Source organism: Oncorhynchus keta, chromosome 30, assembly GCF_023373465.1.
Source record: "Oncorhynchus keta strain PuntledgeMale-10-30-2019 chromosome 30, Oket_V2, whole genome shotgun sequence".
NCBI classification, from domain to species: domain Eukaryota; kingdom Metazoa; phylum Chordata; class Actinopteri; order Salmoniformes; family Salmonidae; genus Oncorhynchus; species Oncorhynchus keta.
The window spans coordinates 56,188,912-56,215,062 of NC_068450.1; the positions used below are offsets into that span (position 1 = coordinate 56,188,912).

At 42.8% G+C, this 26,151-nt stretch overlaps 2 protein-coding genes across 10 annotated transcripts in view; one reads left to right on the forward strand and one right to left on the reverse strand.

The window, feature by feature from the left end:
* Positions 1-1,108, reverse strand: part of LOC118363793 (gamma-aminobutyric acid receptor subunit alpha-5-like) — a 29,457-nt gene extending 28,349 nt beyond the window's left edge. For 2 of the 5 annotated variants that reach the window (XM_035745018.2, XM_052488625.1), the window contains exon 1: positions 152-1,104. In XM_035745018.2, the coding sequence (XP_035600911.1) occupies positions 152-170 (19 nt within the window). In that variant the 5' untranslated portion in view covers positions 171-1,104. Of the gene's footprint in view, positions 1-151 lie in introns of all 5 variants that reach the window. The other 3 variants (XM_052488626.1, XM_052488627.1, XM_035745019.2) reach the window with 3 other exon arrangements.
* LOC118363795 (gamma-aminobutyric acid receptor subunit beta-3-like) overlaps positions 1-26,151 on the forward strand; it is a 57,966-nt gene that overhangs the window by 22,892 nt on the left and 8,923 nt on the right. For 2 of the 5 annotated variants that reach the window (XM_052488628.1, XM_052488630.1), the window contains exons 2-8: positions 1,884-1,931; positions 2,603-2,694; positions 2,833-2,900; positions 11,635-11,855; positions 14,434-14,516; positions 17,460-17,597; positions 21,455-21,607. In XM_052488628.1, coding sequence (XP_052344588.1) covers positions 1,884-1,931; positions 2,603-2,694; positions 2,833-2,900; positions 11,635-11,855; positions 14,434-14,516; positions 17,460-17,597; positions 21,455-21,607 — 803 coding nt within the window. Of the gene's footprint in view, positions 1-1,731; positions 1,777-1,883; positions 1,932-2,036; positions 2,519-2,602; positions 2,695-2,832; positions 2,901-11,634; positions 11,856-14,433; positions 14,517-17,459; positions 17,598-21,454; positions 21,608-26,151 lie in introns of those variants that run through there. The other 3 variants (XM_052488633.1, XM_052488631.1, XM_052488632.1) reach the window with 3 other exon arrangements.

Consider the following 26,151-nt stretch of genomic DNA (forward strand, 5'->3'; position numbering starts at 1 on the left):
AAATAGGTTTTCAATGTAGGCTAATGATGTACCCTCACTGTTCCCTTTCCCCAGACCCACCCACTCATACCCCCCTAACAAAAGAGGGAAGGAGAGTGGGGGTGCTTCTGATGCCATCCTCATGCATAAAAGAGGGTTGAAAATCAATTACCTGTAGAGAGAGCCATCATCTTGATTTAAAATCCAGGTTAGAAAAGCCATACAAAACCCGCAGCAATGAAAGTCAAGGGTATGCTGCTGCTCCTTCAGAGGGATATAGATATACTCCGTTTATAGTTGCCACCGCAGGCAGTCTCGATCGTGTATTGTTCTCTCCTGATTTGCTTGACTGACTTCCTACTCATGTCAAGCGGATGTTTGCGTCTTGTGCCACCACCTCCTTCGCGCCTTTTGGAGATGAGAGGTTTTAATGCCGAGCCCTCATCTTCGGTTGTGACAGCAACCTTTTTCGTGTTACATACCCTTAGTCTCAAGGTATTTGTCCACTCAGAGCGGACTAGCGGCCCGGCGCCCCATCTTAGTCAGAAAACACACTCACCTCCAGTTGCTGCTCACATGCACACACTGCAACGATTTGCTAACCGGTGCGTTATCATAGGTGCGACAGTGAAAACGATCCTCCAGGAACTCCAAGCGTCACTTAACTTTCCCCTGTTATCTTACTTGCCACTGTAGGCTACTCTAGCCTATGCATATTGTGGTGGTTAGTTAATAAAACGCCATCATCTCCCGCAAGCTAATTAGCCGTCTAGTCGAAATCAATTTAATCAATGAGGGGCAGCTAGTTGATCCATCCAGGAGAGAAAAAAATAAGGCTATATCCCAAGGACCCACTAAAATAGTATACCTATTCACCTACATGTCCAATTTTGGTCCCCTCTGTTTACCTAGCTTTTTCTCTAATTCAGTGGGAAATGCGTCAGCTTTGTTGAAAAGAGAAGTACCGCTTATTATAGTTCTAATGCACATGGTACCGCTGCCTCCAGAGTACTGGCTTTGATTTCGACCCCGACCTATTATGCCACGATGACTCACCAGCCTAAGGTCCATCAATGAGAATTATTACGGTAATGATCAGAGGAAATCGAGAATGACCGCACTCAAATATGAAAAGAAGGACCGCAATAAATCAATGTCTATCAAAAGGTGTGATTACACAATCTTACTGAAAAAAAACACGTTTTTTTACAGTTAGCCTACATCAAACAAAGTCGTTATACCAATTGCCATAAGAGGGTACTCTAACTCCATATTTTTTGACAGAACATTATACTGACTAATCATATTTCACTCTCCTGTAGCACGGTATTCAATTTCTACACCTTTTTACATTACAATCAATAGTTGACAGTTCAGTTTGACAGATCTGTAATACGTGAATTATTTGCAACAAGTAGACACATGTCGCACTGTCTTGTAAATTGCCAGGTATATGTGAGTTATTTAATAAGTGGTGCTAAGGTGTTTCAGCCCCACGTTTGAACTGTACAGCTCCGTTTCCCATAGCGCGTTCTGACCCTACATTAATTCCATCGGGTGGTGCTGTCCACAGTGCTGAAACAAACTTGAGCCTGTTAAAATACTTATTCCTAAAGTGCAAGGCTTATCATATAAAGCACGTCCAGTGTTTGGGAAAGAGAGTATGCCAAGTGTGTGCTATTACAAGAACATCTCATGGTCCAAAAACAAATTACCCACTGCAAAGCTGCTATAGCGACGCCTAAAACTAAATTGACTCAATTACAGACTTTACACTGCGTTGTAGTATGTTGCTAGGTGTGAGTTATCAGCGTATATATAAATCATAGTCACCATGTGTTACTGTGCAGGTGAAAATGAAAGTGTTTTACTGAGTCATATTTCCTCTTGTTTTTCCCCCTCAGGAATGCAGTCGATGGAAACAAGAAGTTGTTTGCAATCTATGATACCAGGTAAGTACGTCAGTCAGGTAGACTGGCAGTCCCCACGGGCTCGAGTGGTCGATTTTGATTGTTGAATGGGACTTGGAGGAAGGGAGATAGACCTCTTATGACACGTTGCAACAGGTATAGCAATTCAGTCTAGGCCTACATCTATTTGGCCCATTATGTGAAATCTTATTGGGATTAGAACATATTCAGGTTTACGGTCAATTAGATACAAATCTGGAGTGAGAGGGGTTGGCTCCAATCCAAGCAAGTACCTTTACCGCCTCCACCGGTGGAGTCTTTGCCAGTAGCCAATATACATTTCAGTTAGGAGTATAGTTCCTTCATGTCTCCCCGTTGCATAGAGAGAGAGGAGAGAAATCCAAAATACGAGGGATGTCAAACCGAACAGATCTGAACGGTCTGAAAAGCCAACGACTTCCTCCACGAGAACTTGCCAATGGAATATTCTGATTTGTAAACACATTGTACCGTTTTTGCGTTGCACATTTTTCACCAAAACAGTAAGGAATGTGGGCTTTTCTGAGTGGAAAATTATTTAGTCTTCTTTCGGCACCAGTGATTGTAGCTGTCGTGTGCTGCGCACAAAGGTGAGTGATTTCTCTAGTAAAAGTGTGACGGAAAAACGAACGTGCAATTTTGTTGTAAACTCTATCCTTTTGTTGTTGTTTCAGCGTGAATGAACCAGGGAACATGTCGTTTGTGAAAGAGACGGTGGACAAACTACTAAAGGGATATGATATTCGTCTTCGACCAGACTTTGGAGGTACGTTTTCAAAAGTGGGGCAACCATGTTGCAGCGTGTCCATGTTTACTATGCAGATTCGCTCATCTTGGGCTCATATTGCAGCCATTTTTTAAATTCACTGTCATTGTAAATGATACCATTGCATTTGCATTACAGGGGCCCCTGTTGCAGTTGGCATGAGTATAGATGTGGCGAGCATAGACATGGTATCCGAAGTCAACATGGTGAGTGAACTCACCCCCCCCCCCATTACTGTAAACATTGGGACTCACACAATTGTGCTTTTTGCTTTGTTCACTTTCATATAGTACTTGAATATGTTTCTCCTGGGATTCACGTAATGCGTAAACTTTCATTCAAAATCATGCAATAATGTCCTACAATTAGAGTTATTGAAAAGTGAAAAGTAAAGTGAAATGTACAGTATGTTCAGCAACTCCAGCACTTCAAAGAGGAGTATTAGAAGCTTAGACATGGGCATTCTCTCCCTCTCTATCTCGCTCTCTCTCTCTCTCAATTCAATTTGCTTTATTGACCTGACGTAACAATCTACATATTGCCAAAGCTTACTTTGGAGATTTACAATATTAACATAATTAAAAAAGTAATAATCTATTGTCAACGGGACAACAGTAACAACGATAATCAAGGGTCAAAATAACCAATAACAATAACAATGGCATAGAGGACATGAGCAGGGATGGTTGGTCTGACAGACAATGTACCTCATCTTATGGCAGGCAGCAATGTAGTGAGCTGCCAACACACAGCTCTCTGTGTCCTCCCCCTACAGGACCGGTAGTTTGTTCTCATCAGAGAGGTCTTTGAAACCTTGAATAAGGGTTTCAAATAAGTTTTTTATCTCTCCCCAGCTCTCCCTCACACTCTCTCTCTCTCTCTCTTTGTCTCTCAAGTTCTCACTCTCTTTCTCTCGCTATCTCTCTCTCTTACTCTCTCAAGCTCTCTTTCTCTCTCTCTTTATCTCTCTCTCTCTTTTCGCTCGCTATCTCTCTCTTACTCTCGCTCACTATCTCTCTCTCTCTCATGAATACACACACACACACACACACACACACACACACACACACACACACACACACACACACACACACACACACACACACACACACACACACACACACACACACACACACACACACACACACACACACACACACACACACACACACCTCTACACCCCCCACCCCGCACACACCTTTACCACCCCATGCATCTGTGGCTCGTCTGTGAATACACATGCCTGGGCTCAACTTCTTACAACTGTGCCTGTGCAGTGTGTATACTGGAAAGTGGCGCAGCATGTGCACAGCAGCTGTTCGCGTCTATCAGAAATAATGATCTCTGGGCTGCTCCCCTACCTGGGACAGGCACTTCAGGTGAGAAGCCACTTTAAGACAGCGCCAACACATTTCAAGTTTCAACGTTAATTCGCCATGTGCACAGGATACAACAAGTGTGAAACAGCATAGTGAAATTCTTATTTTGAGAATGCAGTGTTAATAATAATAATAATAATATAGATAACAAAATATATTTTAAAAATAACTACGATGTGAGTTAAATGAATAATAGAATGCAAATACTGTATATACAGGTCAGATCCAGTACTTTATTCAATGTGCATAGGTACTGGAGTGGTTGAGGTGGGTTTATACATAACAAGTGTATTAGGATATACATGTAAGTATTCAGACCCCTTGACTTTTTCCAAATTGTGCTATGTTACAGCCTTATTCTACAATGTATTAAATTGTTTCCCCCCCTCATCAATCTAGACACAATACCCCAGAAGGACAAAGCAAAAACAGGTTTTTAGATTTTTCTGCTAATTTATATATATATAGATTTTAAAAAACATGTAAAATCACGTTTACATAATTATTCAGACCCTTTACTCAGTACTTTGTTGAAGCACCTTTGGCAGCGATTACAGCATCAAGTCTTTTTGGGTATGACGCTACAAGCTTGGCACACCTGTATTTGGGAAAGATGGGGAGTTTCTTCCATTCTTCTCTGCAGATCATCTCAAGCTCTGTAAGGTTCGATGGGGAGCGTTGCTGCACAGCTGTTTTCAGGTCTCTCCAGACATGTTCGATCGTGTTCAAGTCCAGGCTCTGGCTGGGCCACTCAAGGACATTCAGAGACTTGTCCCAACGTCACTCCTGCATTGTCTTGGTTGTGTGCTTAGGATTGTCCTGTTGGAAGTTGAACCTTTGCTCCAGTTTGAGGTCCTGAGCGCTCTGGAGCAGGTTTTCATCAAGGATCTCTCTGTACTTTGCTCTGTTCATCTTTGCCTCGATCCTGACTAGTCTCCCACTACCTGCCGCTGAAAAACATCCCCACAGCATAATGCTGCCACCACCATGCTTCACTGTAGGGATGGTTCCAGGTTTCCTCCAGATGTGACGCTTGGCATTCAGGCCAAAGAGTTCCATCTTGGTTTCATCAGACCAGAGAATCGTGTTTCTCATGCTCTGCGAGTCTTTAGGTACCTTTTGGAAAAATCCAAGCTTGCTGTCATGTCCCTTTTACTGAGGAGTGGCTTCAGTCTGGCCACTCTACCATAAAGGCTTGATTGGTGGAGTGCAGAGATGGTTGTCCTTCTGGAAGGTTCTCGCATCTCCACAGAGGAACTCTAGAGCTCTGTTAGAGTGACCATCGGTTTGTTGGTCATCTCCCTGACAAAGGCCCTTCTCCCGCGATTGCTCAGTTCGGCCGGGTGGCCAGCTCTAGGAAGAGTCTTGGTGGTTCCAAACTTCTTCCATTTAAGAATGATTCAGGCCATCATGTTCTTGGGGACCTTCAATGCTGCAGAAATTTTGGGGTACCCTTCCCCAGATCTGTGCCTTAACACAATCCTGTCTCTGAGCTTTAAGGACAATTCCTTCAACCTCATGGCTTGGTTTTTCCTCTGACAATGTAATAGTGTAATAGTGACTGGTAGCAGGATAAATAGATGCATACAAATGGTAATGGCAATAAATAATCAATGGACTGCAGTGTAATGGAGTAATACCTCTAATCAATTTAAATTTAGCACAGGAGCACGGAGAACAGTCCATGCCTCGGGTTTTTCATACACGTGACATTCTCAAGAACAAGACGCAAAAAGGAAAATACAGAGAGACAAATAGAAGAAAAAGATGAACTAATGAATTCACCGATTATATAATGAATGTTCTGGATGATGTTCAATTAAGACAACAAGTTTTGGATGATGTAATAGTCACCCTGGAGGATGTTCATGTGTCTCAGGATGCTGATCGAGGATCTGTTTTGCCCTTTAGATCATAACAAATGAGGTTACGTTGACACGGAGGACCCAAACCTAAATCAGCACTCCTCCTTTTGTGATACTCGACACATACGGACCCTGGTCTTGTAGTGATTCCGGTCGTTCTAGTAAGCACTGTAACCCGACCAAGTACATTTACATTACATTTAAGTCATTTAGCAGACGCTCTTATCCAGAGCGACTTACAAATTGGTGCATTCACCTTATGACATCCAGTGGAACAGTCACTTTACAATAGTGCATCTAAATCTAAAAGCGGGGGGGTGGGGGGGGGTGAGAAGGATTACTTATCCTATCCTAGGTATTCCTTAAAGAGGTGGGGTTTCAGGTGTCTCCGGAAGGTGGTGATTGACTCCGCTGTCCTGGCGTCGTGAGGGAGTGTGTTCCACCATTGGGGGGCCAGAGCAGCGAACAGTTTTGACTGGGCTGAGCGGGAACTGTACTTCCTCAGTGGTAGGGAGGCGAGCAGGCCAGAGGTGGATGAACGCAGTGCCCTTGTTTGGGTGTAGGGCCTGATCAGAGCCTGGAGGTACTGAGGTGCCGTTCCCCTCACAGCTCCGTAGGCAAGCACCATGGTCTTGTAGCGGATGCGAGCTTCAACTGGAAGCCAGTGGAGAGAGCGGAGGAGCGGGGTGACGTGAGAGAACTTGGGAAGGTTGAACACCAGACGGGCTGCGGCGTTCTGGATGAGTTGTAGGGGTTTAATGGCACAGGCAGGGAGCCCAGCCAACAGCGAGTTGCAGTAATCCAGACGGGAGATGACAAGTGCCTGGATTAGGATCTGCGCCGTTTCCTGTGTGAGGCAAGGTCGTACTCTGCGGATGTTGTAGAGCATGAACCTACAGGAACGGGCCACCGCCTTGATGTTAGTTGAGAACGACAGGGTGTTGTCCAGGATCACGCCAAGGTTCTTAGCGCTCTGGGAGGAGGACACAATGGAGTTGTCAACCGTGATGGCGAGATCATGGAACGGGCAGTCCTTCCCCGGGAGGAAGAGCAGCTCAGTCTTGCCGAGGTTCAGCTTGAGGTGGTGATCCGTCATCCACACTGATATGTCTGCCAGACATGCAGAGATGCGATTCGCCACCTGGTCATCAGAAGGGGGAAAGGAGAAGATTAATTGTGTGTCGTCTACATAGCAATGATAGGAGAGACCATGTGAGGTTATGACAGAGCCAAGTGACTTGGTGTATAGCGAGAAGTAAACCATTAATGTGCTTTGAACTTCCTGAAACCAGGGACAGTTGTTTACCTTGGAACAGGAGGCACTTTTGCGCCGCGACAATGGAAGTAGCCTGTAGGAAATGTGTAAATGAGATGCTCCTCTTTTCCCTTTGATAGAAGAATCTCTTTGAAGGTAATATGTAGTCCCGTGGGGACTCTATATCTTTGAAATGGCAGAATTAGCTCTAAAACACTGGCTGGTCCTACATGTGTAGGTAAAAACTGCTTTTGTGTATAGTCAGTGATCTTGGGTTAATAAGCTGTTCTCTCTCTCTCTCCGTGAGAACCTCAGTGATGGCTACATTTGCAGTTTGTCTTCCGAAGGGATGTTTTCTCTCTCCTCTTAACACTGCATGGAGGAGGCAGGGGAGAGACTGTCATAGCCGTAGCCATCAGTTACCATGGGAACTGGGGTAATTACTAGCACTAACTATATGACTGTGTGTTGACTGCACCCAGGTGATGTTATAACTTGAAAAACAGTATTGACCAAAGAAAATTGATGAACGATCTGAATGGCCACTGTGCACTTCCTTTGTTATATTTCCGCAGTTTATTGAACAATAGATTTTTTACTTAAATTACTGTCCATTTCGGGTTAGTTGAATCATAGGCGACTGGAGAAGAAAGAGAAGAAATGTTGTAGGGTAGCTTCAGTCAAGTTGTTGTTGTTGTATGACACGCTTATTGTGTGTTGTATGGAGGAGATACGAACCCACAAGGGACTGCAGAAATAGATAACGATTTGAATTCACTCTGAGATAGCCCGAGTAACCAGCCGTCAGTACAAGTCCCTCTGCAGAGTGTGTGTGGGTGTGTGGGTGCAGAAAAACTGGCATATGAAGTCGAGATTTTTCCTCTCTCCAACTGTTCCTGTCATAACTGTTTGCTTTTCACTGTGTCTATCTGAAGAAATCCTGCCCTATTTACAGCCCATAGACCATACTGACCCTGGAATTTACATATAGGTTCATTTTAACGTTCCATCAGGGACTATGTGTAACCAGATGTCGATCTGCACCATTATAACCCCTATGAATATTGGCAGGTCTGCTAGGGGCTGTGAGGCAATTGGTCTCCTGAAGTTAAGGCCGTATTTCCCAGAGTGCTGTAGGAGAGTTAAAAGAGGAGTAATGGGGTTATGTTTCAACGCTGACCCCCACTTTATCATTTCTGATTGCTATCGGACATGATTCTATCGATCCATGAAGCCAGCTCTCTGCAGTAGCATGATCCCTCTACAAAGTCTATAGAGCGTGTGTGTGTGTGTGTGTGTGTGTTTGGGTGTGTGCGAGTGCTTTCTTTTGGGCATGGCAAAAGCTGAAGATAAGTGCCCACATTTCCGGTGCAATGCTTTGGCCCAGCATCATCAAATCAAATCAAATGTATTTATATAGCCCTTCGTACATCAGCTGATATCTCAAAGTGCTGTACAGAAACTCAGCCTAAAACCCCAAACAGCAAACAATGCAGGTGTAGAAGCACGTATCATATCATGTTGCTTGTGTCTGTGTACACAGGCAGTTATTTATCCCTTCAGTCTTCTGTGTAATTCTTGGTCGCCTCCTACCCCTTGTGAATCACTTGTAAATCCTGTATCAAGCCTTTTATCACCATTTTAATCCTGATTTATCTATCAAACCCCACTAATGCACGTACAGAGAGATCCATTGTTATCGCAGCCAAAGCTCTGTGTGTTTAGAAGCCATTAGTATCCATTACATCTCCATGTACGGCTCTGGGTCTCCCCTCTCATAGCGTATGTAAGATCATTTCTGGGGTAATCAGCTCCTACTACTAAAGGCCCTTAGAGTAGAACAGAGGCCATGCATGCTATTTTTAACATGCTGTTGAGGTTCACTACAGAAGTGGGGAGAGAGGGTGATTTCCCGCAGTGGAAAATGGGCTTCCAAGAAGAAATCTCTGGGGGGGGGCCTGTGGAATTTGCTTTGAAAATGACTGACTGCGTGAAATGATTCCTTACTGAGTTTTGGTTGATAATTGATGATCATGTATAACCCGAATTAGCTGCATTGATTTGTTTTGATAACTGCACTTGCAATTTTGAGGATCACTGTTCGTGTAGGTTATTGCTGTTTTGCCTTAGTATGCTGTCATTTGATGGTTACTATGGTTATCAAGGTGGCTATTATTTCTTACACTATCCAGAGGTGTTTTAGCTAAGAGACCTCAGATGAGCTATGAGCGACATACTGTAGTTTTAACGTAGAGAATGTTTGCGATCAGACCGTCACAAACTGCCAGCTGACTATTGTCACTGCACTATAAATATCTCCTTTGATTTGCGTCAATCTGTATGATAATATATAGCTAAGGACCGTACAGAGGTTGTGTTTGTGCCTACAGTACATGACGGCATGTGGGGACCGCATGCAAATAAGCCTCACATAGCTTCTCACAATATCAGCTGGTATTGTATTGGCTAATGACCTCGGGGTCTACGCACACATTCATCTTTCTACGGATGCACCATGTCATAAGGAGCCCATTTGTAAATGCACTAAAAGATTTACGTCAAGGCGTGTGACCGTAGAATTACGGACGTTGTTGGTGGGATGGTGCCGGTTCCATAAAGAGTGGTTTTGTGTGAAAGCATGATCATGATAAGCTAGTTTGATAATGAGGAGACAGGGAGCAGATGCAATGACAAATGAGAATAGTAGGCTACTGCGTCGGTCAGTATGCAGGGGATCATCACACACTGTAGGCTGAATAAACGACGCCACCAAACAAGAGCAGGTTCACCTCCCACCAGGGCCAGTGTCCCAAATGGCACCCTATTCCCTATACAGTGCACTACTTTTGACCAGGGCCCACTATGTGAGGAATAGGGTGCCATTTGGGACACATCCAGTGTCATCAGTAACATTAGGTCACTAAATGAATTACAGAATGACAGAAAAAAAGCTTTCTTGGAGAAAGTAGTATCAGTAAAATCGCAGTAATATGGACAACCATGAGTCCTTACAGGGTGCGTTATTGAATGAAAATAGATTAAAGCCTATTCACAAGCACACACATACGCACGCACGCACGCACGCACGCACGCACACACACACACACACACACACACACACACACACACACACACACACACACACACACACACACACACACACACACACACACACACACACACACACAGCTAAACAGTGTGCAGTAAACATGCAAAGAGCCTTCCCCTTAGTCCTTCCAGGTTGATACTTTGAATGGAGCTGAAAGTGCAGATACCTCCTTCAAGGAGATCACCACAATTGCCACTGTAGCATGACAGCATCAGTGTGATAAACTGTCTGATTCAAGGTGAGCAACTACTCCTTTATTTGAAATGCTCCGTGATTGTCCCCGTGCAAGATTTATAAGAATTCCAAGGCAGCTGCAGCTTTGAATGCAGGACCCGGCTACAGTGGTTGTGGTTATTTAAATCATTCATGCTCTTTCATGTAAAGACTTATCTAAAACTACATCCCTGACTGGTTTACAATTCTCACCCCTGGAACACTCCCATCTTGTAATACCTGAAATAATCTCCGGGGACATCATTGAATAGCTGGTCGGAGGTGTAGAGAGTCATACACTTAGTGTACATTTTGTATCTCTTTATCCTAAAAACTGATCAGATGGAGGGAGTACGTGCCCCCTCAGTTTCAATTGGCATGACGTCCTGCCTCTGGCTCCCCTCCATAGCGAGACGCAAGGACTGAGTAGGCTGTGCACTGAAATATTGGACCCAATACCACACAATGTAATTGGCTTTAGTCAGAGACCATGTGGTTGGCTCCACTCATAACAGTGCTGCTGGCGTAGAGAGAGAAACACATTGCTGTCGGGTATTTTGGAGTGTGTGGCGGAGCCACTTGGACAGACTCCTGGTACAGCCTGGCCCTGCCTACAGTATGGCTGTTGTGTAATCACCATTAGAACTGTGGCTGAATCACACGGCCATGCCACACACAGCCATGCCACACGCAGCCATGCCACACCTCCTGCTGCCTGGTGGGAAGCCTTCTACTGCGGCGGCCATTTTGACACAGAGGGTCGGTAATTGAGGCGGAGTGGAGTGGGTGGAGAGAACATTTGGAACACCAGTTCGGTTGGCATGGGGATGGGTCAGAGTAGAGTACTGTGTGCCACCACGTTGCAACCTAACCCGTCACCATTCTGACAGCTTGTGACTGTAAACTCCTCATCTCTCCTCCCAAAATAGGCCTATCCACAATCATTCTCAGAGCTATGGGGTGCAGCCTCAAGAAACACACACACACGCGCACACACACACACCCACGCACGCACGCACGCACGCACGCACACACACACAGGCACTGTATGTCAATCAAAAATAAGGAAGTGAATATACTACAGTATACTAACATCACCATATGTTCATCTCCTTCCAGGACTACACTTTAACCATGTACTTCCAGCAGTACTGGAGGGACAAGAGGCTGGCATACTTAGGGATCCCACTGAACCTCACCCTGGATAACCGGGTGGCAGATTCACTCTGGGTCCCTGACACCTACTTCCTGAATGACAAGAAGTCCTTTGTCCACGGTGTGACGGTGAAGAACCGCATGATCCGCCTCCACCCGGATGGAACAGTGCTCTACGGCCTGAGGTGGGTTCCAATGCAGTGTAATCAATGGGTTCTAGATGAATGCATCCAAGACTGATTCATTTAAAGGGATATCACAATCTTTTATTTGATTATTTTATAGTAATAAATGCTGTGTGGTATGTATGCTGCTAGGTTTTTTTAATGTGTTTTTGAAGAAGTGGGGCATTCCCACTCCTCTCTTCTATGTCTGTTTATTGGATAGCATAGACGGAGAGGAATAATAGCGGAGAGAGTCCAAAAATAGCAGCGGACCAGATTTTTAACCATGCTGTAGTGATCTTTGTGTTCCGGAGGCAGTGGCTTAGACCACTGGACCACCTCTAGGCCACCAGCTGCTATGTTTTTGGCGAGTAAATATAATCCCCTCCCATAGGCTCAGTTTAGCTTTTCCCTCGACATATTGGTGCAGTAAGCGTGTACATTGTCATGCTTTGTTGAAATATGTATTTTCCAAATATATGGTGAGAAGAGAACATGACGAAAAAAAGAGAATGTATAGATGATGACGCGAGCTCAGCTGTTGCTTTGTTATGATTCCCTGTTTCAATACAACTTTGTTGTTTGACAAGTCCTGACTTGTTCATCAGGATAATGAATATGTATCATGCATGGTTTTCTTCCAAATTGAGCCATCCAGCATGGAAATTCAATGATTTTTGCATTTTAATCACTCGCAGTTGTCACGGTTTTCATAAGGTGAAGGAGAGTCGGACCAAACTGCAGCGTGTATATTGTGATCCATGTTTAATAAAACAAACGTAACACGAATCCAAAACACAAACTCTACAAAACAATTAAACGTAATGAAAACCGAAACAGCCTAAACTGGTGCTAACAAACACAGAATAAGGATGTCAAAACACTCATGACAATCACCCACGACAAAACTCAAAGAATATGGCTGCCTAAATATGGTTCCCAATCAGAGACAACGATAAGCACCTGCCTCTGATTGAGAACCACTCCAGACAGCCATAGACTTTGCTAGATAACCCCACTAGCTACAATCCTAAATACATACACACCAAAACCCCAAGACAAAACTCACCACAATACAAAAACTCCATGCCACACCCTGGCCTGACCCAATACATGAAGAAAAACACAAAATACTTAGACCAGGGCGTGACAGCAGTGGGCTAGTTTTAAATTATACGTAGTTGTTTTATATCAATGGGATTTAATACAATGCGTTGATTCTGTTCTTTTAACATACTGTAAATCTGTTTCATGTACCTACCTCTAAAGAACACGTGTGTGTGTGTGTGTGTGTGTGTGGGTGCATGAGCTTGACCCTGTGTACAGCTCATATAGAGTTGTGTTATTAGCTGTGTGTGGGTGTGTGGGTGGGTGCGTGTGCTTGTGTGGATAAGTGTGTGTGCATGTGTGTGTGCGCACGTGCGTGGTTGTACTTCGTGTGTGTGTGTGTGTGTGTGTGTGTGTGTGTGTGTGTGTGTGTGTGTGTGTGTGTGTGTGTGTGTGTGTGTGTGTGTGTGTGTGTGTGTGCGCACGGTTGCAGCTGCGCAGGTGGAATCATCCATCTTGTCTAGTAGCTAATAGCTTCTGACGAACACACTCGTCTGGATGTAATACATTTCTGAGATGACAGTATAGCTATACCTGGCATTCTTATCCATAAAGACATATATGATGTATTGCTTTAGATTGTGGAGCATAAACTGTCTTAATGGTCACAGCTTCACTAACGGAGCCCAGGAATTCAGCAACTTGTGCAAACATGGTTAGATTCTGACTTCTTCAAGCCGAGGGCATGTGAGGAAGATCAATCGCTGTTGTACCGAAAATATTCAACCTCATGACCTGACCAAAAGGACAAAGTCCCTAGTGTTCATATCTATACCATTTAGCAGACGCTTTTATCCCAAGCGACTTACAGTCATGCGTGCGTACATTTTCCATATGGGTGGCCCGGGGAACGAACCTATTATCCTGGCGCTGCAACACCCTGCTCTACCAACAGCCATACGGGACCACAGTCCACTTGTTATTATACCAACTCAATCAATCACTCACCCTGAAACCCACGGTCCAACTGTAAGTGATAGTGTATGGAATGGAATCCCAGAGTAGGATCTCCAGACATTACTATGTGGAATGTTCCGATGTTACATTACCTGTCCACTAAAGTAACCGAGACGTGAGTGTACAGTAATGATGAGTTCTGGTTCTGAATGTCGTCATATCTTAAGGTAATCTGGTCTACCGGGCTGAACCTAATACCAACTGAAACACTGAGTAAAGATCGAGGCACAGTTGTAGTTTCTCTTTAACAATTATAGTCTATACTGGAATGTATTCAGTTTCAGTTCTTCTTGCTTACAAGTGGGAACAGAGAGATATCCTTTCTCTCTGTGGACTTGACTGTGGTTGTTCAGGAGATCATAACGTCATGGTGAATAACATTATACTGAAATGATATGGTTTCATGCACAGATGAGAAGTTAAGGTGGATCCACAGCAGACAGTATGGATGGAGAATGTGTGTGTGAGCTCCGGTAAAGCTTAAGTTAATGTGATCCTCTTCGCCCTTGTGTGTGTGTGTGTGTGTTGACCTCAGGATCACAACGACGGCAGCCTGTATGATGGACCTGAGGAGGTACCCTCTGGACGAGCAGAACTGCACTCTGGAGATCGAGAGCTGTGAGTGACCCCAATACCATCAACCTCTGAAATGACAATTTCAGTATTACATTTCAGTATTTCAATATTTCAGTATAAAAAAAATAAATCCAGTGTAAGATTTCAGTATAACTGTAAGGGGTGCGTACTGGCGGCAGAGAAGTCAGACGCAGGAGAGCAAAAAACCCACCGGTAAACAGAACAATCAAATAATGGGTACATAACCCGACGCACACCAGGACAGCCGTGCACAAGCACTTACAACAAACAATCACCGACAACGACATGAGGGGGAACAGAGGGTTAAATACACAACATGTAATTGATGGGATTGGAACCAGGTGTGATGGAAGACAAGACAAAACCAAAGGAAAATGAAAAGAGGATCAGCGATGGCTAGAAGGTCGGTGACTTCGACCGCCGAACGCCGCCCGAACAAGGAGAGGGACCAACTTCAGCGGAAGTCGTGACAATAACATTTGACTATTTCAGTATAAATACTATTTATAAACTCAGCAAAAAAAGAAAAGTCCCTTTTTCAGGACCCTATCTTTCAAAGATCATTTGTAAAAAATTCAAATAACTTCACAGATCTTCATTGTGAAGGGTTTAAACACTGTTTCCCATGCTTGTTCAATGAACCATAAACAATTAATGAACATGCACCCGTGGAACGGTCATTAAGACACTAAAAGCTTACAGACTATAGGAAACAGTTATGAAAACTTAGGACACTGAAGAGGCCTTTCTACTGACTCTGAAAAACACCAAAAGAAAGATGCCCAGGGTCCTTGCTCATCTGCGTGAACGTGAGGAGGCATGAGGACTGCAGATGGGGCCAGGGCAATAAATTGCAATGTCTGTTCTGTGAGATGCCTAAAACAGTGCTACAGGGAGACAGGATGGACAGCTGATCGTCCTCACAGTGGCAGACCACATGTAACAACACCTGCACAGGGTCATTCCGAACATCACACCTGCGGGACAGGTACAGGATGGCAACAACAAGTGCCCGAGTTACACCAGGAAGGCACAATCCCTCTATCAGTGCTCAGACTGTCCGCAATAGGCTGAGAGAGGCTGGACTGAGGGCTTGTAGTCCTGTTGTAAGGCAGGTCCTCACTAGACATCATCGGCAACAACGTCGCCTATGGGCACAAACCCACCGTCACTGGACCAGACAGGACTGGCAAAAGTGCTCTTCACTGACGAGTCGCGGTTTTGTCTCACCAGGGGCGATGGTCGGATTCGCGTTTATCGTCGAAGGAATGAGCGTTACACCGAGGCCTGTACTCAGGAGCAGGATCGATTTGGAGGTGGAGGGTCCGTCAGTGTCTGGGGCGATGTGTCACAGCATCATCAACTGAGCTTGTTGTCATTGCAAGCAATCTCAATGCTGCAGCATGACAATTCAGCATGACAATGCCACCAGTCATACTGCTCATTCTGTGCTTGATTTTCTGCAAGACAGGAATGTCAGTGTTCTGCCATGGCCAGCGAAGAGCCCTGATCTCAATCCCATTGAGCATATCTGGGACCTGTTGGATCGGAGGGTGAGAGCTATGTCCGGGAACTTTCAAGTGCCTTGGTGGAAGAGTGAGGTAACATCTCACAGTAAGAACTGGCAAATCTGGTGCAGTCCATGAGGAGGAGATGCACTGCAGTACTTACTGCAGCTGGTGGCCACACCAGATACAGACTGTTACTTTTGATTTTGACCCCCTCCCCCCTTTGTTCAGAGACACATTATTACATTTCTGTTTGTCACATGTCTGTGGAACTTGTTCAGTTTATGTTTCAGTTGTTGAATCTTATGTTCATACAAATATTTACACATGTTAAGTTTGCTGACAATAAAAGCAGTTGACAGTGAGAGGACGTTTCTTGTTTTGCTGAGTTTAGTATAAGATATCCAATCACAATGGAGATTACTGTGATGTGTTAAAGGTCCAGTGCAGCTGTTTTTTTCTCAATATCAAATCATTTCTGGGTAACAATCACCTGACTGGATTATTTTCAATAAACATTTGAAACAAGAAACAAAAATTGACTCCCTGGGCGTGGTCGGAGTGGGGAGGGGAAAACGGATAACTGTTATTGGCAGAGATGTTTGGAACTCTCTTTCTTATTTGTCTATGATACTAGTTTTCCACATGGTGATGTCACCAGGCAGGCCAAAACTCCATCCCACCAAAACAGGCTGAAATTTCAGGCAGTCTTTTCAAATAGCTCCTACACTAAAAGGCTATTACAATTTTCACAATTTCACAGTATTTCTGCAACCTTTGATTGTGGAAATAAACACTGAGTATACAAGCAATATGTTCCCAATATTGAGTTGCACCCCCCCCCCCATCATAACAGCCTCAATCGTCGGGGCAAGGACTCTACAAGGTGCATCCACACGGGCCCATATTTACAGTTGTGTCAAGTTGGCTGGATGTCCTTAGGGTGGTGGACCATTCTTGATACACATTGGAAACTGTCGAGTGTGAAAAACCCAGCAGCGTTACAGTTCTTGACACAAAAAGGTGTGCCTGGCACCTACTTGCATACCCCGTTCAAAGGCACTTTCATTTTTTGTCTTGCCCATTCAACCTCTGAATGGCACATATACACAATCCATGACTCATTTGTCTCAAGGTTTAAAAATCCTTCTTTAACCTGTCTCCTCCCTTTTGTCTACACTGATTGAAGTGGATTTAACAAGTAACTTCAACAATGGAGCATAGCTTTCACCTGGATTCACCAGGTCAGTCTATGTCATGGAAAGAGCAGGTGTTCTTACTGTTTTGTATACTCAGTGTATATAAAACACAGGAAAATCATGTCTTTGATGGCACTGGGCCTTTTTAGCAGTTCAATTGAGTGAGTGGAGATTTAATGACCTGTGACTTAGTTTCTTCACATGGTATCCAACTCCAGTAGGTTCATTTTAACCCTGTCTTTCTTTCTGTGGTTCAGATGGATACACGACAGATGACATTGAGTTCTACTGGAAGGGAGGAGACAATGCAGTGACAGGGGTGACACGCATTGAGCTGCCACAGTTCTCCATAGTGGACTACAAGCTGGTGTCCAGAAACGTTGTCTTTTCCACAGGTAAAGCCCTTTTTTAATTTTTTTGAATCACCTGCTCAGAAAATACACATCCTTACCATGTTATTTTCCATCTAGCTTTTTACCCAACCAGTGATCCACTATGAAACTCTTCACTGCCACTTCAGTTCTCTAGTGGCTGTATCTTCCAGTTCGGATTCAATGTTATCGGTATCCTTGACATCATTTGGTGCGTGGGTGCGTGCATGCGGGCACCTGCATGTCAGGTTGTGAGAGTTTGTATGTATATGCACTTGCTTGTATGCGAGAACTCCTCACCATCCCTACCTTTGATTTGAGTCCCTGATGGCAGCCATTAAAGTTTAGTGTCCAGTCTGGCCTCCTCTATACTCTTTCCCCTCTCTCTGGCTCCACAGTGTGGCCCCCTGTCTCCCTTCTCCCTGGCTCCTCAGTGTGCCCCCCTGTCTCCCCTCTCCCTGGCTCCTCAGTCTGGTCCTCTGTCTCCCCTCTCCCTGGCTCCTCTGAGGACCCCTGCATCATACTTCAAAGGCCTGTCTCCCTCCCCGAGCCTGGCTAAAGACCAACTTTCCTCCATGTGCTGCTGTTGCTTGCTTCACTCACACAGACTCACACAGGAGCAGTGAAGGATGGTAGGATGGCAATTACCCAGCTGTTTTCTTCAGCTTTTTAAAAGAGAGAAGCCACGGAGAAGCAGCCTGGGAAACAGGGCATCAGAAATTCATGTGGAAAATAAGGCCCAGAGCATCAATTATTCCCCTCCAAGCTCACAAGGAAACATCGCCATAATGATTTCAAGTTTCAAGGTGTAATGTCATGTACAGCTCCAGAACCAAGTGGAGAACATGTCTGTCAACGATTCCTAGACACCATCATCATTCCTATTTGTGAAATGCCTATCTTGAACCCAACACAGGAAATAAAAAATAAGAAAAACACAAGAAAGTAAGTAAGCATATTTTATACAGGGTCAGTCAGTTCCAGTACCATATTTACAATGTGCAGTGATACTGGAGTAGTAGAGGTAGATATGTATAGGGGTAAGGCATATATTATAAACCGGAGTAGTTTCCGCGTGTATGTTAGTGGGTGTGTGGGTGTGTAGAGTCATTGTAAATGTGTGAGCAAATTATGAATTGAGTGTTTGTGTGTTGGAGTGTCAGGGTGCGTGAGTGTGAATAGAGAAAGTGCGAAAATGTAAATAAATGAAATACAAAGGTCAACTCAGATTGGTTGTTTCAGATGAGTTGTTTCCACATGCTTTTTCCCCCTCTCACTTTAGCAGTGGATAAAGGGGATCTCTGTTGAACTGGTGAACGTTGTCAGAACGTTGTTGGACAATCGCACCCTTACATTATGAGAGTTTTCACGTTGTGGCCGTCATGGGTGTTGTCATGGTTACCACATCACCATCACCATCCTCCTCTATTCTGTCCTCTCCTCTCCTCCTCCTCATCCCCCTCTTCCTCCTCCTCATAACATACGGTGTACTCTCCCACTTGCTGACAAACGTCCAGACACAGCTAGTGTGAACGCTTAGTTGCACACCTACATCCTCTGTATCACCAATCTTCTTTCAACACCTACTTTCGCCTCCCACTATCTCTCGCATAATGTTACCATCCTTAAAGGGACTAACATGACAATTAAATAATATATATATATTTCACCTTTATTTAACCAGGTAGGCAAGTTGAGAACAAGTTCTCATTTACAATTGCGACCTGGCCAAGATAAAGCAAAGCAGTTCGACACATACAACGACACAGAGTTACACATGGAGTAAAACAAACATACAGTCAATAATACAGTACAAACAAGTCTATATACGCTGTGAGCAAATGAGGTGAGAAGGGAGGTAAAGGCAAAACAGGCCATGGTGGCAAAGTAAATACAATATAGCAAGTAAAACACTGGAATGGTAGATTTGCAGTGGAAGAATGTGCAAAGTAGAAATTAAAATAATGGGGTGCAAAGGAGCAAAATAAATAAATAAAATAAAATAAATACATCAGGGAAAGAGGTAGTTGTTTGGGCTAAATTATAGGTGGGCTATGTACAGGTGCAGTAATCTGTGAGCTGCTCTGACAGCTGGTGCTTAAAGCTAGTGAGGGAGATAAGTGTTTCCAGTTTCAGAGATTTTTGTAGTTCGTTCCAGTCATTGGCAGCAGAGAACTGGAAGGAGAGGCGGCCAAAGAAAGAATTGGTTTTGGGGGTGACCAGAGAGATATACCTGCTGGAGCGCGTGCTACATACAGGTGGGTGATGCTATGGTGACCAGCGAGCAGGGTCTTGTAGATGACATGGAGCCAGTGGGTTTGGCGACGAGTATGAAGCGAGGGCAAGCCAACGAGAGTGTACACGTCGCAATGGTGGTTAGTATATGGGGCTTTAGTGACAAAACGGATGGCACTGTGATAGACTGCATCCAATTTGTTGAGTAGGGTATTGGAGGCTATTTTGTAAATGACATCGCCGAAGTCGAGGATTGGTAGGATGGTCAGTTTTACAAGGGTATGTTTGGCAGCATGAGTGAAGGACGCTTTGTTGCGAAATAGGAAGCCAATTCTAGATTTATCTTTGGATTGGAGATGTTTGCTGTGGGTCTGGAAGGAGAGTTTACAGTCTAACCAGACACCTAGGTATTTGTAGTTGTCCAAGTATTCTAAGTCAGAGCCGTCCACAGTAGTGATGTTAGACAGGCGGGCAGGTGCAGGCAGCGATCGGTTGAAGAGCATGCATTTAGTTTTACTTGTATTTTAAGAGCAATTGGAGGCCATGGAAGTAGGGGTTATATGGCATTGAAGCTTGCCTGGAGAGTTGTTTTTAACACAATGTCCAAAGAAGGGCCAGAAGTATACAGAATGGTGTCGTCTGCGTAGAGGTGGATCAGAGACTCACCAGCAGCAAGAGCGACATCATTGATGTATACAGAGAAGAGAGTCGGTCCAAGAATTGAACCCTGTGGCGCCCGCACGAATGTGCCTCGTCTCACGTATACAGTACATGGACAGCAATCCATGGATCCAGATAGTTTCTGATCCGAGAGTTTTGATTGGTTTGTTTAGGCATTTTTGTGTGCAAATCAATGGGAGTTTTATGATCTATGTTAGCGTGATTTAAATCCCATGCTTACATAAATAGCCACGGTAATGTGTGGTCTGGAGGATATTTTTTTAGGTCAACTTGTCGTAATAGCAGTGGAAGGACTTCCTCCTATCGCTTAGAGGTGTACAACTCACACCCTTGAGTATTGCATTGCTTCTGGTACTCGTTTGTCCTTGGCTCTTAATGGATCAATAAGTGTCATTGATTGGCTGAGGAGTCCACACACTTGGATACCCAGATGTTAATTCGTCTCTGATTAACAAGGCAAGACATGGACGAAAACCAGCAGACGCTACGACCCTTGAGGACCAGAGTCATGCATCACTGGTTTAATGCTATACAGAGATGAATGTGCACTATACATTCAACTCAAATGGTCATTTATGACGACAGATATGTGATGAATCATAAAGTGTGTTTTTCATGAGCCAGGTCAGAGAAGAAATACATACATTACCAAATGCCTAACATATCAATCTCCAAGACTTTTATACATGCATAAATTATAAAATAATATATGTCGATTGAAAGTGCAACATTTTCTTTTAACCCAGTTAGTATTGAAAGATTTTATTATTTGCCTCGCATTCATCGCCAACGTGTGTCAAATTGTTGTGAAGTATGGTTCAAGGATGCTTGTTTCCATGGTGATAAATCCAACCCATGCTGCCATTGCCATAGAAACAAAAACAAAAACACGAGGTGTTCCATAATGCTCCTCGAACCAAGAAGTCGTTCATTCTGTTCAACCTCTCAACATCCTGTTTTCATAGGTGCCTACCCACGACTGTCTTTGAGCTTCAAGCTAAAGAGGAACATTGGCTACTTTATCCTGCAGACCTACATGCCCTCCATCCTGATCACCATCTTGTCCTGGGTCTCCTTCTGGATCAATTACGATGCCTCGGCTGCAAGAGTGGCATTAGGTAGGTGTACAAGCACCATATGTTACACATTGTACAATATTAACAAGTATCTGAATACTGTTTCCCTATTATTGTGACTGATCCCAACATCCCACTAGTTATACAGTTTTAGAAGACAAGGGGCTATCTAGAACTAAAAAGGGTTATTCGGCTGTCCCCACAGGATAACCCATTGAATAACCCTTTTTGGTTCCAGGTAGAACCCTTTTGCATTCCATGTAGAACCCTTTCCACAGATGGTTCTACATGGAACCCAAAAGGGTTCATCTACCTGGAACCAAAAAGGGAACAACCGAAGAACGCTTTTGGAACCCTTTTGTAGGGCCACACATACAGTCTAGTCCATGAGATAATTATACTCTAATTCTATTTTGATGGTCTACTCTGTATTACTGAATGGACAGATTCCCCTGCACTCTCTCATGAACATAAAGCAGAGAATTGGGAGGTCTTTGCAAAGGCCTGCAATATCCGGTGGCTTGCTAATAAGGAGTCCACCAGAGAAGAACATTAACTCCCTCAGTGATATATCATTATGGGATTTCCTTTGCCACCCAGAAGGGTGCTTTGTGGAGGCTGCATGCCGGTAAGAGCAGCAATCAAGATATCAATGCAGTGGGAGAACAATTGAATTGTTTGAAGGTAAAATTGATTAGGGAGCCGTGTTACAGTGAATTCCAAATCCAGACGACCCACTTGGCCCTAATCTTGTTCCAGCACATTTTCTTCACTCTCTCGTGGAGTACCTTTAATCAATAACTCTGAGCAAAAGAAACAAAACTCCCCGTTCAGTATGTACATTTTAGCAGCCTCTCTTATCCTGAGCAATTTTAAAGTAATGAGTGCATACATTTTCATTGAATTGAACCCACAACCCTGAGCGTTGCAAGCATCGTGCTGTACCAGCTGAGCCACACAGGACCTGCAGTGTGTTCATTGTAGCTCACCTTCTGCATGCGTTCAGTGGTGTACAGGATGCAAGGTGCAGGGAATGCAGGGTACAATAACCTGGACCTGTACATGCAGTGTTCAGCAATGTAACACTCCGGAAGTTTGTTCAAAGTACCAGAGCTGTTTAAAGTACTGTATTCCTTTGGTTAAATGTCCTCTAGAGTTGCTAAGGCTCTGCAGTCATACTTCCTCACTTTTAGACTAGAGTATCTTCTGACACCTTAGAGACACTTAAGTGTGGACCAAATCTCATTTCTTGATAACCTCGTAACCCCCCAATTTCAGAGAACAGACGATGGGGATAATTTATCGATAATGCCGTTAGCAAGCAGAGTGCTACAGGATCTGAAGTCATTTGCACGATGCTTTAGTGGCTCCTTCCTGATGATTATGCAGCAGAAATAGAGTAGGGAGTCTGTCTGAAACATACAATTAGATAGACATTAAAGGAGCAGTCTGGGATTGGTGGATCCATTTTTGAACTTTTAAATGAGTGATATATATATATATATACATACATACATACATACATACATACATACATACATACATACATACATACATACATACATACATACATACATACATACATACATACATACATACATACATACATACATACATACATACCCATTGATTCTTATAAATGCCTCATGAGCTGAGTTTTAACTGTCATACCCCATCAGAAACCAATGTATTAGCTTGTTTTATGCCATAGTTTGTAAACAATGGAATGGTAAACATACACTGTATAGCCAAACAGCATGGCTGCAACTATCATTTTGGCATCATCTATGGTCAGTCCTTAGCACCAAAGTGACTTACAGTCATGCGTGCATACATTTGACATGGCCTTGGGAATTTAACCCACAACGCTGGCGGTGCAAGCGCTATGCTCTACCAACTGAGCCACACAGGATCACATACTGTAGGCTCTAAAGCACAGTATAGGCTCTATACCACAGTAATTACCAGTAGACTAACCCAAATAGTTCATTGTTCAGTAGCAGACCAGTATGTTAGCAGATGTGGAGTACTTACCACTTTCTCATTTTTGGGAGGTACTATTTAAATGCATAATACCTACACACTTTTTGGGAAGTACTATTTAAATGCATAATACCTACACACCTTTTGGGAAGTACTATTTACACTTTTGGGAGGTACTATTTAAATGCATAATACCTACACACCTTTTGGGAAGTACTATTTACACTTTTGGGAGGTACTATTTAAATGCATAATACCTACACACCTTTTGGGAAGTACTATTTAAATGCATAATACCTATACACCTTTTGGGAAGTACTATTTAAATGCATAATACCTACACACCTTTTGGGAAGTACTATTTAAATGCATAATACCTAAACACCTTTTGGTAAGTACTATTTAAATGCATAATACCTATACACCTTTTGGGAGGTACTATTTAAATGCATAATACCGACACACTTTTTGGGAAGTACTATTTAAATGAATAATACCTATACACCTTTTGGGAAGTACTATTTAAATGCATAATACCTACACATCTTTTGGGAGGTACTATTTAAATGCATAATACCTACACACCTTTTGGGACGTACTATTTAAATGAATAATACCTATACACCTTTTGGGAAGTACTATTTAAATGCATAATACCTATACACCTTTTGGGAAGGACTATTTAAATGCATAATACTTATACACCTTTTGGGAGGTACTATTTAAATGTATAATACCTACACACCTTTGGGAGGTACTATTTAAATGCATAATACCTACACACCTTTTGGGAGGTACTATTTAAATGCATAATACCTATACACCTTTTGGGAGGTACTATTTAAATGCATAATACCTATACACCTTTTCGGAGGTACTATTTAAATGCATAATACCTACACACCTTTTGGGAGGTACTATTTAAATGCATAATACCTACACACCTTTTGGGAAGTACTATTTAAATGCATAATACCTACACACCTTTTGGGAAGTACTATTTAAATGCATAATACCTATACACCTTTTGGGAAGTACTATTTAAATGCATAATACCTACACACCTTTTGGGAAGTACTATTTAAATGCATAATACCTAAACACCTTTTGGTAAGTACTATTTAAATGCATAATACCTATACACCTTTTGGGAGGTACTATTTAAATGCATAATACCGACACACTTTTTGGGAAGTACTATTTAAATGAATAATACCTATACACCTTTTGGGAAGTACTATTTAAATGCATAATACCTACACATCTTTTGGGAGGTACTATTTAAATGCATAATACCTACACACCTTTTGGGACGTACTATTTAAATGAATAATACCTATACACCTTTTGGGAAGTACTATTTAAATGCATAATACCTATACACCTTTTGGGAAGGACTATTTAAATGCATAATACTTATACACCTTTTGGGAGGTACTATTTAAATGCATAATACCTACACACCTTTTGGGAGGTACTATTTAAATGCATAATACCTATACACCTTTTGGGAGGTACTATTTAAATGCATAATACCTATACACCTTTTCGGAGGTACTATTTAAATGCATAATACCTACACACTTTTTGGGAGGTACTATTTAAATGCATAATACCTACACACCTTTTGGGAAGTACTATTTAAATGCATAATACCTACACACCTTTTGGGAAGTACTATTTAAATGCATAATACCTACACACCTTTTGGTAAGTACTATTTAAATGCATAATACCTATACACCTTTTGGGAGGTACTATGTAAATGCATAATACCTACACACTTTTGGGAAGTACTATTTAAATGAATAATACCTATACACCTTTTGGGAAGTACTATTTAAATGCATAATACCTATACACCTTTTGGGAAGTACCATTTAAATGCATAATACTTATACACCTTTTGGGAGGTACTATTTAAATGCATAATACCTATACACCTTTTCAGAGGTACTATTTAAATGCATAATACCTACACACCTTTTGGGAGGTACTATTTAAATGCATAATACCTACACACGTTTTGGTAAGTACTATTTAAATGCATAATACCTATACACCTTTTGGGAGGTACTATGTAAATGCATAATACCTACACACTTTTTGGGAAGTACTATTTAAATGAATAATACCTATACACCTTTTGGGAAGTACTATTTAAATGCTTAATACCTATACACCTTTTGGGAAGTACTATTTAAATGCATAATACTTATACACCTTTTGGGAGGTACTATTTAAATGTATAATACCTACACACCTTTGGGAGGTACTATTTAAATGCATAATACCTACACACCTTTTGGGAAGTACTATTTAAATGCATAATACCTACACACCTTTTGGGAGGTACTATTTAAATGCATAACACCTACACACCTTTTGGGAGGTACTATTTAAATGCATAATACCTACACACCTTTTGGGAAGTACTATTTAAATGCATAATACCTATACACCTTTTGGGAGGTACTATTTAAATGCATAATACCTATACACCTTTTCGGAGGTACTATTTAAATGCATAATACCTACACACCTTTTGGGAGGTACTATTTAAATGCATAATACCTATACACCTTTTGGGAGGTACTATTTAA